General features: G+C 34.8%; 1 protein-coding gene across 5 annotated transcripts in view; it reads right to left on the bottom strand.

Moving 5' to 3' along the window:
* Positions 1-15,680, bottom strand: part of FOXP2 (forkhead box P2) — a 281,834-nt gene that overhangs the window by 117,397 nt on the left and 148,757 nt on the right. The window contains exon 4 of one of the 5 annotated variants that reach the window (XM_011967097.1): positions 6,430-6,504. The exons of the other annotated variants lie outside the window; for them this stretch is intronic. Coding sequence (XP_011822487.1) covers positions 6,430-6,504 — 75 coding nt within the window. The remainder of the gene's footprint in view (positions 1-6,429; positions 6,505-15,680) is intronic. 5 annotated transcript variants of the gene reach the window in all.

The following is a 15,680-nucleotide window of genomic DNA, read 5'->3' as shown; positions in this document are numbered from 1 at the left end:
TAGGTCCAGGTTTAAGTTTTGTTGTTGTTGTTGTTGTTTTCAGGTTTAAGTTTTAATGTCGATGGAAGTCCTGTGCTGCTTAACCTGACATCCTATGTATTGAAATTTATATTTAAAAATCCAGTTATTTAGAAATATTTTTTAAAGCAAATACAGTACTGCATAAACTATGCCAGTTATAAACATTTGGTTCCATAATTTTTTAATCCTATGCCTAACAAACAATTCATTCACCTAATGAAAATTACAAACCTAAAACATGTAACTTCAATAAAAAGAAAAATAAACTACACATAGAACTGAATAAAAACACATGCACACTCTTTTATTAATTGCTTAGATATGTGTATGCATGGATGTATGTTTGTATGTGTATGTGCACAATTCTGAAAATTTGTACACTAAAATGACACAGCATTTTCTACAACTTTCAGTTATGCTAAAATAAGATGATGTGGAAATAGACAGGGAACAGAAATACAAATAATACAGAATGCACATTTTCTTAAGTGATGCTTAGAAATATGCAAAAACTGTAGAGCAAACTGTTGGAAGTTAATGCCAATTACATTTCAAATTTGTAGAGTCTATCACTAATAGCTTATTACAAATAATTTTAAAATGTGAAAAGAAAAATACGGTCTGTCCTAATAAGCACCATAAATGCCTATTATTGCCACATATGTATTCTAGTGTGTGTATCAATTTATTTGATGAAAAATATATTAACAACAACAAAACCAGTAACTAAATAAATAATCCTTTCATCAGCCCCCAATTTCGGCCACACTAATGCTTTGGTGAGTCATCAAGGGGAGTACATTATTCATTATACATTTCAAAGAGGATCCTCCACTGAAAAATCTCTGCTACTGGTCCTTCTTGGAACCAACATCAAGAGAATTCTTGGCAATCTCAAGTATTACAATGAAATAGAAGGTGAGGGGCAACCACTCAGGAGACGTTTCTAGAACAAACTGAGCTCAGGGAGCTTACCTTCCAGCTGAGAGGGGTGTGTAAAGATAATTACTAATATCTTGAATTACAGTAGGGTGAAAAAGATTAATCAAGAAATTGCATACAAATGTCAGCCAAGGCTTTAAAAACAAAAACCTTTATTCTGTTTCAGATGGATACAGTATCTGGAATGTTTTCAACAGTAACCCTAAACACGGTCCCTATATTTATGGCATTAACAAAATAATCTATAACGTGTTTGAAATATTTCATTATCTTAAGTTTATTTCTTACTGAAGGGCCATGGTGTGAATACCATCATAATAATCAATAAAAACTACTCAAAAATAAACACAGTAAAACAATAAATTCAAGTGCATACCACACATCTTTATACAAATGCAAAGAATTAAACACTGTAAACAGCTTTTATAAAAAGGGTACTGTGAAGAAAATTACTGCAACATTATCCTTGGTTCATTGTTTTCAGCATGTTAGTTAAAACTATCGACACTAATAAGTAGTAATTTATCTTTAACTTCAGCTTACTCTCTGCTAATATGTTTATAATATAGGAAGAAAAAAATAGAGGTAATTCAACATTGCTGCATGCATTTCCTAACTTTGTAGCTTCATGTGCTCTAGCTGGATACAGACTACTGGTGAACAATCACTTTTCCTTACATATTTTAGCTATGATTCTTCTTGGCTGCCAGGAATCATTTAGGTCTGGTGAGGCAGAGTTCTGTCTCTTCCACTTAGCTGTCTTCCACTTAACAAATCAGAAAGCATTTGGATAACACTATTTTTGTGTGAGTGAGTAAGTCAGTGTTCAACTTAAATTGATTAATATAAAGACTCCTCTCAGTGGGTAACACTGTCATCTGTCTTGGCCATGACCCAAGGTACAATGCCCAATGCCCCTTTTAGTGTTAATACCAAAAATACACTTACATTTACTTCCAACAGAATTGACTCTTTGGTTCAAGCAAGAGTATATTGATGCTATTACAGATACTAACTCAACATCTATTGCATGTTTACTGTGTGTTAGTCATCATGGTAAGTACTTTTTAGGGTTATCATATTTAATTCCCATTACCACCTTACGAGGTAGGTAGTATTATTGTTATAATTTTACAGACTGAGAACGTGAAGCAAAGCAAAGTTAAGAAACTGGCCCAATTATCAAAACAGAAAGCTGACTGTACAGCCCACAGTGTGGATTATTTGGTGCTGTGTAAGATTTATGTAAAGCCTTGAGAGAGATGAATTTGGAACACAAATAAAAAGATATTTTAAAAAGCATCACTATCCCTGTCTTCTTATTTCTTCCAATCCAGCATCCCCATTACAAATGAACCATTCAGGAGATAATCATAGTAAAGACCTGTAGGGAGAAAGGTCAAATGTGGCCAATGTAATTTAGTTTGAATGGAAAATAAAGCAGTTATACCAAGGCCAGGCAAGCTTCATTTTCAGATTATAGGTACAAGATATTTTGTTCATCAAAAGATTCATGTGGCTCAATGCTAAAGGTTTTAAAAATAAGAACCAAAGACAAAGACCCTAAGCATTCCACATAATTGCCTTTGCAGTTAGAACTAACTGGCAGAATCCTATGTAAAATAGTATTCACTTAGGTGTAAAAACCTGTAGGCAAGACTAACAATAAGATTACTTGCAGATAGGTGTTAATGAGGTCATTCAGGCAGATGAGGTGCCAACAGGGCATAGTTAGAGAGTAGTGAATGAACTTGGGTTACTATCTTGTAAGGAAGCCAAAGATTGTGAAATTTAGAATCTTGGCAGAGTTAGTAATTTGTAAATCTGTTTGATACATCAGGAAAAAAGAAAGGCATGTATTCTAGTACTGGAGTTTGAAAGAAAAGTAAAATAAGTGAAGTTTTTTTTTTTTTCAGATTAAACTAGACACTATTTGAAAAAACTGAATGTGAAAAGCGAGCAATGAAAAGCATTCTCTAACAATGAAGCTCTCTTACTCTGATATCCTCGCTTTTTAAAGTCAGAAATTAATGCTTTTTTATCTATTAAATTCAAAGTTATAGTAAGGACATTATATTGTTACTCTTAGAATAGTAAATATAAAACCAAAGGAGCCCAAATATTTCTTTAAATACAACAAGTAGACAAAATTTAGAATAACAATTTTCACATAAAGATAAGTGCATACAATTACTGCCCAGTATTGCAATGAATTGATAGAGGCACATTAAACACAATTTATTAGTGAGTACATTAAAATATCACTACTGTTCAACAATGTGATAATAGGGAAGTACAATACTCAGGTGATGGCCAATGTTTGATGGTTATCAACAAGCCAAGACACCAGAAAAAACCCTATGAAAATATATTTGTATTGCACGTTTTGCTAGTAAATTGATACAATTATATCTGAAAAATATATAATTGGTATGGTGAAGAGCTTTTGACCCCTGTTTAATATCAAATATGCAATATTATTTCCTTGAGATAATCTGGGCTTTAACCTTCATTTGGTAATGTAAGTGACTTTTTCTCCCTGCAATTTTTGGCACTTTACTTTAGGATTGTTAATAAACTTAAGCGATTTTTATTTTTTAAGTGAATTGGGTGTGATGGGAAGAGTAAAAATTAATTTAATCCACCGATTTGGAACACGTGCCTGAAAATTTTGGCTTGTATGTGTGTGTGTGTGGGCTGACCAACCATGGAAATAATATGTGTGACATTAAATTAACACCTTGATAGGCATTATATAGGGTATCTTAAAATTTGAAAACTATTGTAATAATTCACAATTCATTATAAATGTCAGTTACATAGTGATGAAAAAATATGGCAGGCTCTAGGTGCCCCATCTATCCTTTTGACCTCTTTCTTCTTTTTAGCCCACCAGTATTCTTACGGTATTCCATACTACCACTCTGGCATACTGGTACTTATAAATGCAATGAATACTAAAAGAGAACCATGTCCATCACACAGCAATTGTCAACTATGGATAATATAGTATTTGTTCTGGTTAGCATATTGATTTTAAATCACATTACGTAGCCATTTTAGTATGCTGAAGATTATATATAAGGTAATCAATAAAGGAAAATAAGCAGTTAATATTACTTAAATAATATTTCCCTTGTGTTCTGAAGCCAAAAAGCCCCATTTGTAAAGTCACTCAATGGCCAATATATGAAGTATTAAATTGGCACACTAAGGAGATGGCAAACATCTGATGACAAATGCACTACTATGCTCCTCCTTCCCCACCAGCCATACCAGACCTCACTAACTCATCCTGGTGCTCTTTCGATCTGAGAGATGAGATGCAGTCTCAGACACATGGAAGAACCTCAGACTTCTACTCAACACTGCACTCAAGGCAGTCAAGAACAATTTGGGATACTTTTGGAAAGACCAATACACTGGTCATCACAAACTTGGGATAGAAATTCAGCCTTACCATTGAGAAATTACATGGCCTCTGGTGAATCATTTTACTTCTCCATATCTCATTTTCATTCTGAAAATATGTCAGTGAAAATATAAAGATTTGATGCTATAGATTTGTTTTCTCTCATCAGTAGAATAGATACTTATTTTAAATGGTAGAAGTAGTTTTAGATAAAGAGCAAACACTATTAGCAGTTAAGCCAGTTAACTCTTTGGTCTGATGAAAACAATTTTTCCATTGGGATTATTTTAGGAAAAAGTGTTACTAATTAGGAAAACTGTCCCATTTTTAATGCACTATTTTAAAAAGTAATTTTGAAGTTAATTTTCTTTATTAAGTTAAAGTATATAATTGCACTTGATGTTTATCTAAAATTTATCTTCCTTTAAAATATACAGAGAATACTTAGAAGTTAAGATTATTTTAATCTTTCACATAAACTTAATTACATCATATCAGCAAAACTTACCACCATTTTTAAATTTTTGCTATTTTGCTTTCAAATGTTGTTACAAAAAGGCTTAGGGGGACTAAATACTATGAATGACCAAATTACAGTGAATGAGACCACAAACCAGGTAAGTTCAGATCTCTCTGAAGCCTGCATATATAACATGTATTACCCATCCTCGACATTCACTATTTCCTTTTTTTTTTTGACATTCACTATTTCTATAGAATAGGATATTTCATTGCTGCTTCCACTTTTGAGTTTATTTTTGTATTGCAACTAACATTTTTTAAAGTTTCATATTTTCCATAAATATCCTCTCATTAATTTGACATGATTTTTATTGAAAACATTTTCTTTTTAACTGAAGTATGAAATAGATATTTCTTCTTCATTAAAGAAAACATTGACTGCTTACGAGTATTAATTTTGTTGTTTTTTGTCAATTATAATTAGAAAATATTACGTATAGAGTAGTAAAAAGTAAATAAATTTTGGCTGAGTCAATTTAGAAATACTCTAGCCCATTAAGCCTAAATAAATACATCAGTTCTTAAGGAAACAAGCAAAAGTTGTGTAGAGTAGTCCTTTGGTATGTGTGGGGGATTGGACACACATAGATACCAAAATCCGTAATTGCTCAAGTCCCTTATATGAAATGTTGTACTATTTACATATAACCTATGCACATCCTCCTGTATACTTTAAATAATCTCTAGCTTGCTTATAATACTTAATGTAAAATAAATGCTGTATAAATAGTTGTTACACTGTTTTCTTTGGGGAATAATGATAAGGAAGAAAAATGTATGAACATTTTTAGTACAGATGCAACCATCCATTTTTTCCCCATATATTCTGGATCTGTGGTTCGTTGAACCCACAGATACAGAACCCATGAATGTGAAGAGCTGACTATATGTGAAAACACATGACTTACAATATTTCAAGATTTCTTAAGAATGCAGGTAGAATTTATGCCAAAGAGAAACATAAAGTTGCTTTATTTAAAAATTCTTGAATGGAGACTTGAGGATTACTATTCATTTCCAAGGATGACTGGTATGTGAATTGGGCCACATAAACGATTTTCACCAAATATTGCAGTCCAAAGTGACAAGTTACACTCTAGTGGCAGACTCTGTTAAAAAGGCCTTGGTATATTTATATGACAACTTGAGGAACATGGAACAGCAATTTTGTTCTAAAATATGTGTTGAATCAACCCATAATCTATGTCCACTTATTTTCTGCATATCAGTACTCTCTCATCAAATTATTCCTAAAAGTTCAAGAAAAGTATAGTGGTGTTAAAGCCTTTATATATTTAAGGTATTCAACTCACAGAAACTGTGAACTGTATATCTAGTGAAACATAATTGAGAACAAAAGAAGTAAGAAAAAATCAACTAATTACATCTGCATCTTAACATTAGTCGTATCTTGATTATCTGCACCAATGGAAGGGATTGGCTATAGAAAATCACATATAATCTATTCAGTGGGACTGGGTCCATGGCCTTGTGCTTAGTAGCTGAATTTCTAATTGCCCAGTGTAACTTACTGCAAATGTGTTGTGAGGATGCCCATCACCAGAAGAGTGGCCACAGATACATAATTTTGTTTCTGGAAGCAATTCCTAGGTTAAACAAAGAGAATCAGGAGTTGGCTTTGTTTTTCAATCTTAAGGCTTATGCTAATAACGTACATTGTCATTTTTAAAAATCATTTTTTGGGATTATTACCTTGGTAGGTCAAAATAGGGAAGAATATTCCATCATTGTCTCACAGTTAACTAGTATAGATTTTAAAAACAAATAATTTGGCAGATGGGAAGTTGAATATTTGGATCATAATAAATTAACCCATAACCAAAAAATCCACTGATTATGTACCATGATACTGCCGTAGGAACCTTACTTCCCACTTGTAAGCTAAGAATCATAAATACTCCTATATATTTAAATGGCACTGCAATTTTGGTGTATGGGATGTCATTTGTTCTTAAAATGTAATCATCTCTTAATTTTGAAAAAGTTCTGACTTGTAATCAATTGTAACCAGTACAAATGAACATAAATCCTGTCCTACCATGTCATGTGAGAACAATCACAATAATTTCTTTAAATAAACTGCTGTGGTTATGCATTATTATATAAAAATTATTGCCACTAAAATGTATCTAAGACTGTGCAACCAACCTCGATAATATCTGTTAAAACCTGTTGAATTGTAGCATTTGCATTGAAAACTACTCTATATACTCAAATGTATAGTTTGCATTTTTATCTGTAAAAGCAAAGTGATTATTTATTGATAAATGACATGGAATGTCATTTTTTACCTAAGTAGCATTAGACATTTCAAAGATTTTGTCTGAAGGGCAAAAGGATTACACTGCATTTGAATAGACCATGTGACAACACATCCTTAGACTTCATGTATGATATGAAAGAATGATCCCCATTCATAAGATACACAAGGGAAATTATAACTATACCAGAAAAGAAGAAAAGCAAGGAGGGATGTGTTAAGGGTGTCAGGGAGTATTTGTAGTGGTTTGATGCATGTAAATATTACATCTTATAAATAATTCTTTTCAAATACATCTATGAAGTTCAGAGGTTCTGTTTAAGAAATGGATTGTATATGCTTTACATGACTACATGCTATTTTCTTGACGATAAGAGCAACATTAATTCAAACTGGAAAAATGGCTTCCAAAATATCCTTTTCCCTCTGTTTCTTAGGATGAAGTATGTCACCTGATGCTAGCAGATGAAGACTGGGGGGAAAGTGTTCAAGTTATATTTTGCTGTCAGAATCCAACAAATACATTTTCATCTAAATTATTTTGTCAACAGCCTTGTGCTACCCTTGCTAACCTTATTTGGCACCAGTGCATAATTAGATACACAGGGGTGTGACTCCAATTGAAGGTGTTGGCATTGTAGCACTCTGTGAAAATATTAACTATGAGGTTAACTCCAATTTTCTCTTCTTTAATTAAATGCACATGGTACTAATGAGGTAACCTACTGTTCCTTGATAGCACTAATTAGCTAAGAGGAGAGTACTCTCTCACACTGCAATTTAAACCTAAAAATAAGGTTGAAATATGCTAATTGCAGGCAATTTAAAACAGTACAAGTTGAAGAACTAGTCATAATAAGAGAAACTGACTGCTTTACAGCTAGGCAGCTGTAACTTTGGTTAAAATCAAAACAAGCCACATGATTTTTGGACTGCTATTTAACAAGGTCATAAGCATCCTTAAAAAATGAAATGCTATTCCATACCATAACAGTAAACCAGACTAACACCAGTAAAGCCCTCAGACAGACACTCATCTACATAAAAAAGTGATTGTCACAATAACTCCAAATCTGCCATGACACTGTTTTCAATATTTAATACAGAAAATTAAACTCTATAAATAAGCAACATCACCTTAAATTCTTTCAAGAGCACGTAAGTTAAGTAAAATATCATAATTTGTGTCTCCAGCATTAACAAAACATGTTGGGATGCTGGAGTTTTGTCATCCCAGTCAGGTCAGAAGGGACGATACAGAGAATAAGTCTCACTCCTGGAGGAGTACATAAACAGGAATTATTGAGATAATGTACAAGTACAGTAATAAAAATAAAAATACTATGGAATAAAAGCATAGTTAATGGTAATGATCCCTTAAACGTAACCATCCCTTAAATGGTAATTTAAGGGACACAGGTGCCAAATATTAAAAGGATTTCATTTAAAAAGAGGTTTTCATTAGAATTCGTCTAGTTTTGTAGCTTTGGGATGGAAGCTGCCTGAGGCTTTACCGTGAGAATGTTCCCCATTTTTAGCTCAACTGACTCAGAAACATAATTTCGTAAACCTAACCATATTTCAAACATATCTTCTTTAGTTACTATCGCAAATATTTCCCAAATTTTAACAAAAGGATAACCTTGACAAAAAAAAACAAGCAAAAACAAAACAAAACAACCTCCCCCCCAAAAAAACAAGACCATGAAGAACCTTTTGATTCATCAACAATGATATGTTTGGATTGGTACACAGTACATACTCATTATTTTTCGATTCCCTAAAATCTATGATATATCTTATTTTTATCAACCAGAAACACTAACCAAAACACTCCTATCAAATCATTCCTGCTACCATAGAGAGAAATAAAGCATATTAAAATGATACTGTCATTTATCTATCCATAGGAAGAAGAGACACAGAAGGGCTCATAGAGACACTTCCCCGTCCCTGTTACATTGCATGCAAAATTATGAAACATAACAGTTAAACGATCAATAAAAATAAAGAGTTAAAAGGCAAAATTTGTGAAAAGAGAAAGTCAAATTAATCTAAACCTTACTGAAGAACAATAATTTAGAAGTAAAATAACCTACTGAAAGGCAAAGGCTTTTAAGTAACTCACAATAGTTTCTACAGTTGAAAGTATGTGAGAATAAACTTTGCACTATCATTAGCCCGTCATCGTATCTTGCCAACAGGCTTGGTTGAAGAAATTGTGCTTTGAAAACCCCACCCAGTTTCTTCTCATGGCTTCCCTAAAGCTTTCTATGACAGGCAGAGACAGAAGGTTGGTAAGAGATGCAATAAAACTCTGATCAACCATGCTTTAACAGACCCATGAAGCTGCAGGTTTGTAAAGAAGTAGCAAGAGGAATAAAATCAGACAGTCACTTAGAAATGGATCTGGAGGCAACCTGACATACTCCAGCAAATCACAGGGAAACACAATATGAACGGATATTTTAAGTGTTTGCATCTGTTTCAAATAAGCACCAAAGAAACTTTGAACAGTGAAAAGGCCAGACAATGTACTGGAATGGGCTTTCAACATTAACTTCAGAAGGAATCTATTCTTCAATTAAATGTGAATCATTGTAATTTTTCTTTTAAAACAATAAAGAGTAAGCCATTTAGCGCTGAACATAAGAATGCTGGCTCTGGAGATAGTCTGCTGAGCTTCAGATCTTACACTTACTAGTGGTGTGACCTTGAGCAAAATACTTAGCTTCTCCTGTCCTCTCTCTCTCGACAGAGGATCATAAGTAACATCATCATAGGGTTATTAAATATGTTCAATTGTAAAGTAATTAGAACAGTGCTGATACCTATATACTTAACATTTATTAGCCATATACTTATTATTTGTTAGCTGTCATTACTGCTTCAAAATAGTATTCAATTTTCAGATAAAAATAATTATTGTTTCTACAATGTATAAAATGCTATTATGTATTATAAAGGTTGTAAAAATTCCCAAGACATTGTATCTGTTTTCAACCTATCAGTAGACTTCATGATACATATTAAAGACTCTCCTATATGCATAAGGAAACATTTTTTCCTTTTAGAAACCTGGTACAGCAAAGCAGGAAATCAATATGGGTGTGTTCATATTTAGTGATAAGGTGAAATGACTTGTAAGAAAAACCATATTTTTTGCAAGGCTGATGAAGTGTAATTTTCATAGAAAAATATATAATATATATATGGTATTAATACTATATATTGATCTTTCCTAACAAATGAAAATATTTTAAATTATTTAATAAAATTTGTTTCTTGAGGTTGAAAGGACCCTCACATTTTTCTTTAACATGCTTAAAACTTTAGTGTCTTATAATATTTAGGATAAAACAATATCTGAATGGAATAGTGGTTGACTTAGTCCATTTATGTTGCTATAAAAGAATACCTGAGGCTGAGTAATTTATAAAGAAAAGAGGTTTATTTGGCTCATAGTTCTGCAGGCTGTACAATAAGCATGGTGCTAGCATCTGCATCTGGTGAGGGCCTCAAGTGGCTTTCACTCATAGCAGAAGGGGAAGGAGAAACGTGTGTGTAGAAATCACATGGTGAGAGAAGAAACGAGTGAAGGAGGTCCCAGACTCTTTTTAACAACCAGCTCTGTGGGAACTAATAGAGTTAATAGAGTGAGAGATCACTCACTATCACAAGGATGGCACCAAGACATTCATGAGGAATCCACTCCCATGACCCAAACACCTCCCGTGAGGCTCCACTTCCAACACTGGGGGTTACATTTCAACATGAGATTTGGAGGGAAAATATCCAAGCTATAGGCGTGGTCTACATTTTAAAAGTGCAAAAATGAAAAAATCAATGTTCAGCTAGTCAAGAAATATGAACATTCTTCACATGTTCTAAGACAAATCAAACTTTAAAACAATAACAAAAATAAATAGCTGATTTGCCTTTCTGCCCCTCCAACTGTTTTGTTGTGTTTGCTGATTTGGTTGCTTGTTTTTAGGACATCCATCATATCTGATGGAAACTGTCCCAGGGACAATGTAGCTATTGGGTTGTACCAGGATGACACATTTTAGCTTTGCAAATTCATACAACTTCATCCTTCTCCAGCCCATTTCTAAAAGCAAGTTTTAAATTGCCTAGGTCGGACAGAGAAGATGTAGAAAAGAGAAATTGTACTTGAAAATTGCTTTGAGTATTTCACAGATAGGTGGATCACAGAAGTTGTTCTCTTGTTCGGAGTCAGTCAACAAGAACCAGAGATTACGTATCTCGGAGGACCAAATCTAAGTAAGTGCACGCCTAAAAATTTTTCATTATTGATGTAGTTAGCATTGTCTTACTTTCTTTTGTGACACAGACTCCAAAACCCGTACAACATTGAGAAGATTGTGCTGCGGACTGAGGAAGGAAAGGAAGTTCAGGGAGATAAAATTACTTGGAAAAAGTTATGCTTTTATTTCTTTACTTATTTTGAGGCTACTGTGTATCACATATCTGACTATACAGGTTCCCAAACTTGAGCATGTAAAATAATCTTTGGAGAAGCTTGTTATGATTATGTATTCCAGGCTACTTTCCTAGAGATTCAGATTCAAAAGATCTGGTATAGTGTCCAGGAATATGCATTTTAACAAGCATCTTGATTATTGTGGTTTAGAAGGTTTATGATCAAACTTTGAGAAATATTGCCCTTTGTTCAAGATATTTGCATGACAGGTATTTTTTCATTATTTTAGTCAACACTTTTCAGTACCTACTATGAGCTATAAACTATATTAGCCATGTGGATATAAAGGTTAATGAAAATGGTGTTTCCATCCAACGGAGAGTGGGGGAAAGAAAAAAAAAAAAAAACCAGTCCTATAAATTAGGATACAACAAGGTAAGTGCCATTTGCATGGACTCCTGATTTTTGTTTTGTTTTGTTTTTCTTTTTTGTATCTGAACCTCTTTTGCAATCTGCTAAAATCTAGAATAGCCTTCTCAGAAAAAATAAATTGATTGCACGCAATAAAATAAGGCATTAGAAAAAAATGAATTATACTGAGATTCAGTTCCCAAAATATTTAAAAAGCTACATTTGTGAAATATTGATGTCATTTTTTAATGAATTAAATAATAAGATATAATAGCAGGCATAACAACCACTACAATTTTGAGTAATGGGCACAAATAACATTTCAGTTTTTGTTTTGTTTTGTTTTGTTTTTTTAGACAGGGTCTCGCTCTGTTGCCAAGGCTGGAGTGCAGTGGAGCAATCTTGGCTCACTGCAGCATCCACCACCTAGGCTCAAGTAATCCTCCCACCTCAGTCTCCCAAGTAGCTGGGACTACAGGTGCATACCACCATGCTCACCTAATTTTCTTTGATTTTTGTAGAGACAGGATCTCACTGTATACTCCAGGCTGGTCTTGAACTCCTGGGCTCAAGTGATCCTCCCACTTTGGCCTCCCAAAGTGCTGGGATTATAGGTATGAGCCACCACACCTGGTCATATTTCTAGATATTTTTACCAACTGTGATGAGATAGGAATATTTTTACAATTTCTATCACTGACAATGTCATAGATACTGCAAACAATACTGTGGTGTGTTGCCTACATTCCTAATAGAAGAATATGTTGTTTCAATTGAGAATAAAAATAAGAATACTTTTTCTTCCATTCAAGTTCATAAACCTCCTGAATTCTACCCATGGATCCTAAGTTTTAAAGCCCCTGTATTAGAAATATATTGCTGAAGACGTAAAAAGTACACCTTGACCATATTGAAAGAAGGCATTTTCTAGCTGGCTCCCAAGGAATGAGCAGGAATTCATTACTTGGAAAAAGAAGTGAGAAAAAAGAAAGGGAGAATGCCAAAGGTTTAGTATTATGCCTACAATATGTGATAGTTTTGGTAGGAGTATGCTATAAATGGGGCCAGCTGCTGAAAGACAAGGCTAGAAAGATTTGGACTATGAAGAGTTTGCAGATCGGGAATTAGTAGTGTTTTTTGGTTTTTGTTTTTGTTTTTTTGTTTTTGTTTTTGTTTTTGACAAGTAGAAAGCATGAGGGTGTGGGTTCAGACTGGAATTGGCTGGCAGCCTAAGACTCGAAAAGATTCATTAGACAGTTACTTCTGGTAAGTGCCAAAGCAGTAGCAGTGACATGAAAAAAGGATACCCAATTTGAGGACTGGCTAACTACTGAGGATTTGATGACTACCTGAGTGACTGAGAGAGTAAAGGATAAGGGACATTGGAAGCAGACTGTGATACCATTAGAAAGATAGTAGAAACAAAGACAATTTTTAAAGAATGAAAGAGAATTTGCTTCATTTGGAAATAGTAAATGAGAGGTTGACTACTGAACATCTGGCACAGTTCTGGGTATACAAGACTAAAGTTCAGGTGACAAGGCAAGATAGATAAAGACCTGAGAATCAGCAACTTCTGTAGTGGTAACAACACAGGGAGTGGATAACTTCTGGCAGTGAGGTCATCTAAAGGAGTAGTTCTTAGCCTACACTGTGGGTCAGTGTCACACACAAAGCTCTGCATATATAATGATGGTGGCGTTCAACTTCCTGATTTAACTGGGCTTGGTGGAGACCAGGCATCTTAACAAATAAACATCCCAAGTAATGATAATATGCAGCCAGAGTTTTTGGACCACTGATATAAAAGTTAACAGAAAAAGTTACAGGCAGGAGATGGGGAAAAGCCAACAAAACGCAAAGAAGAGGAATGTTAAGAGAAGTGGTATCAAAAGTCTCAAATGTTTTGACAGGATCTACTAAGATGAGAATTGAATTCAACTCTCTGAGGTGGTCAGTGATATTCAACAGAACTATTTCAGAAACATAGTGATGTGGTTTGCCTCTGTCCCCACCCAAATCTCATCTTGAATTGTAGTTCCCATAATCCTCATGTGTCATGGGAGGGACCTGGTGGGAGGTAATTGAATCATGGGGGCAGGTATTTCCCATGCTGTTCTCATGACAGTGAATAAGTCTCATGAGATCTGATGGTTTTATAAAGGGAGTTCCCCTGCACATACTCTCTTGCCTGATGCCATGTAAGATGTGCCTTTACTCCTCCTCTGCCTTCCACCATGATTGTGAGGCCTCCCCAGGCATGTGGAACTGTGAATCCATTAAATCTCTTTTTCTTTATAAGTTACACAGTTTCAGGCATGTCTTTACTAGCAGTGTGAGAACAGACTAATACAGGTAGTAAGGAAAGAAACCAACGTATAATGTGTCATAAAAGGAATGGAAGTTAAAGTGTAGTGTAAACAATTCTTTATAATGGCCTAATGATGAAGAAGAACACAGGATTAAGGTAATTGTCTGATATAGAACTAATGTGGACATATGAATGTGATTTTGTTTAATTGGTGTTTTGTTTCTAAAGGTGGGAAGGGAAGGCACACAGAGAAATGGGAGACTGAAGACATAGGAATGAAGATGTGCAGCTGAAAAGACCAGGTTCTGGAAGAGGTGGACGGGGGTAGGTATCATGCACAGGAAGAGAAATTGGACTTGGAGAGAAGATCTCATTATGATAGAAAGGGATATAATCAGAGATGGTAATATAAATTTGTTTTGGGAGTAGAGATGAGAGAGGCAGAGGGAGTTCTTGCCTGGTGGTCTCTAAATTTTTTCTCTGAAGTAGAAGGTGAAGTCACGGAGAACAGGGAAACAGGTGTGACTTAGGTGCTTTTTGGGTACAGCGAAGGCTAGAAACTGATTCAGGGAGACAGGCAGTGTCTAGAGACTCGTGAAACAATTGCTAAACATCAATGAAGACTAGCCTAAAGTCAGAGAACCAATACTGCCTGATACTGTGATTCTGTATAGGAATACTAAGTAGTTTGCTTAGGAGTAGGAATAAGAAAAGTCACAGCTTGGGAAATGGAAGAACAAATGCTGTAGCAGGGTCAGAAAGGGTGATTCAGAGTAGTGAGAGTGTTTAAGGTCATCCTTAATCATGGGATACAACATGATCAGGAAGAAGTCCAGGTGGGTGGAGGCAGTGGTAGGCTATTTGTGGGAATAACAAAAGAGTATGGCTAACACGGTGAAATCCCATCTCTGCCAAAAATAATTTTTAAAAAATTAGCCAGGCGTGGTGGTGGGCACCTGTAGTCCCAGCTACTCCAGAGGCTGAGGCAGGAGAATGGCATGAACCCGGGAGGCAGAGCTTGCAGCGAGTGGAGATTGCACCACTGTACTCTAGTCTGGGCGACCGAGTAAGACTTTGTCTCAAAAAAAAAAAAAAGAAAAAAAAAAGAAAAGAACATGTCCAAGGTCCAAGTTAGGCATCGTGGCCCATGTCTGTAATCCCAGCACTCTGGGAAGCTGAGGTAGGAGGGTGACTTGAGTCCAGGAGTTAGAAGCTGCAGCAAACTATGATCATGCCACTGCACTCCAGCGTGGACTACAGATAAAGACCATGTCTCCAAAAAAAAAAGAAAGGAAGGAAGGAAGAAGGGAAGGAAGGAAGGAAGGAAGGAGGGAGG

This window comes from Mandrillus leucophaeus, unplaced genomic scaffold (genome assembly GCF_000951045.1).
Source record: "Mandrillus leucophaeus isolate KB7577 unplaced genomic scaffold, Mleu.le_1.0 Scaffold787, whole genome shotgun sequence".
In the NCBI taxonomy this organism is placed as follows: domain Eukaryota; kingdom Metazoa; phylum Chordata; class Mammalia; order Primates; family Cercopithecidae; genus Mandrillus; species Mandrillus leucophaeus.
The sequence above is the reverse complement of the archived record's forward strand: the minus strand, read 5'-3'. Positions and strand labels throughout refer to the sequence as shown.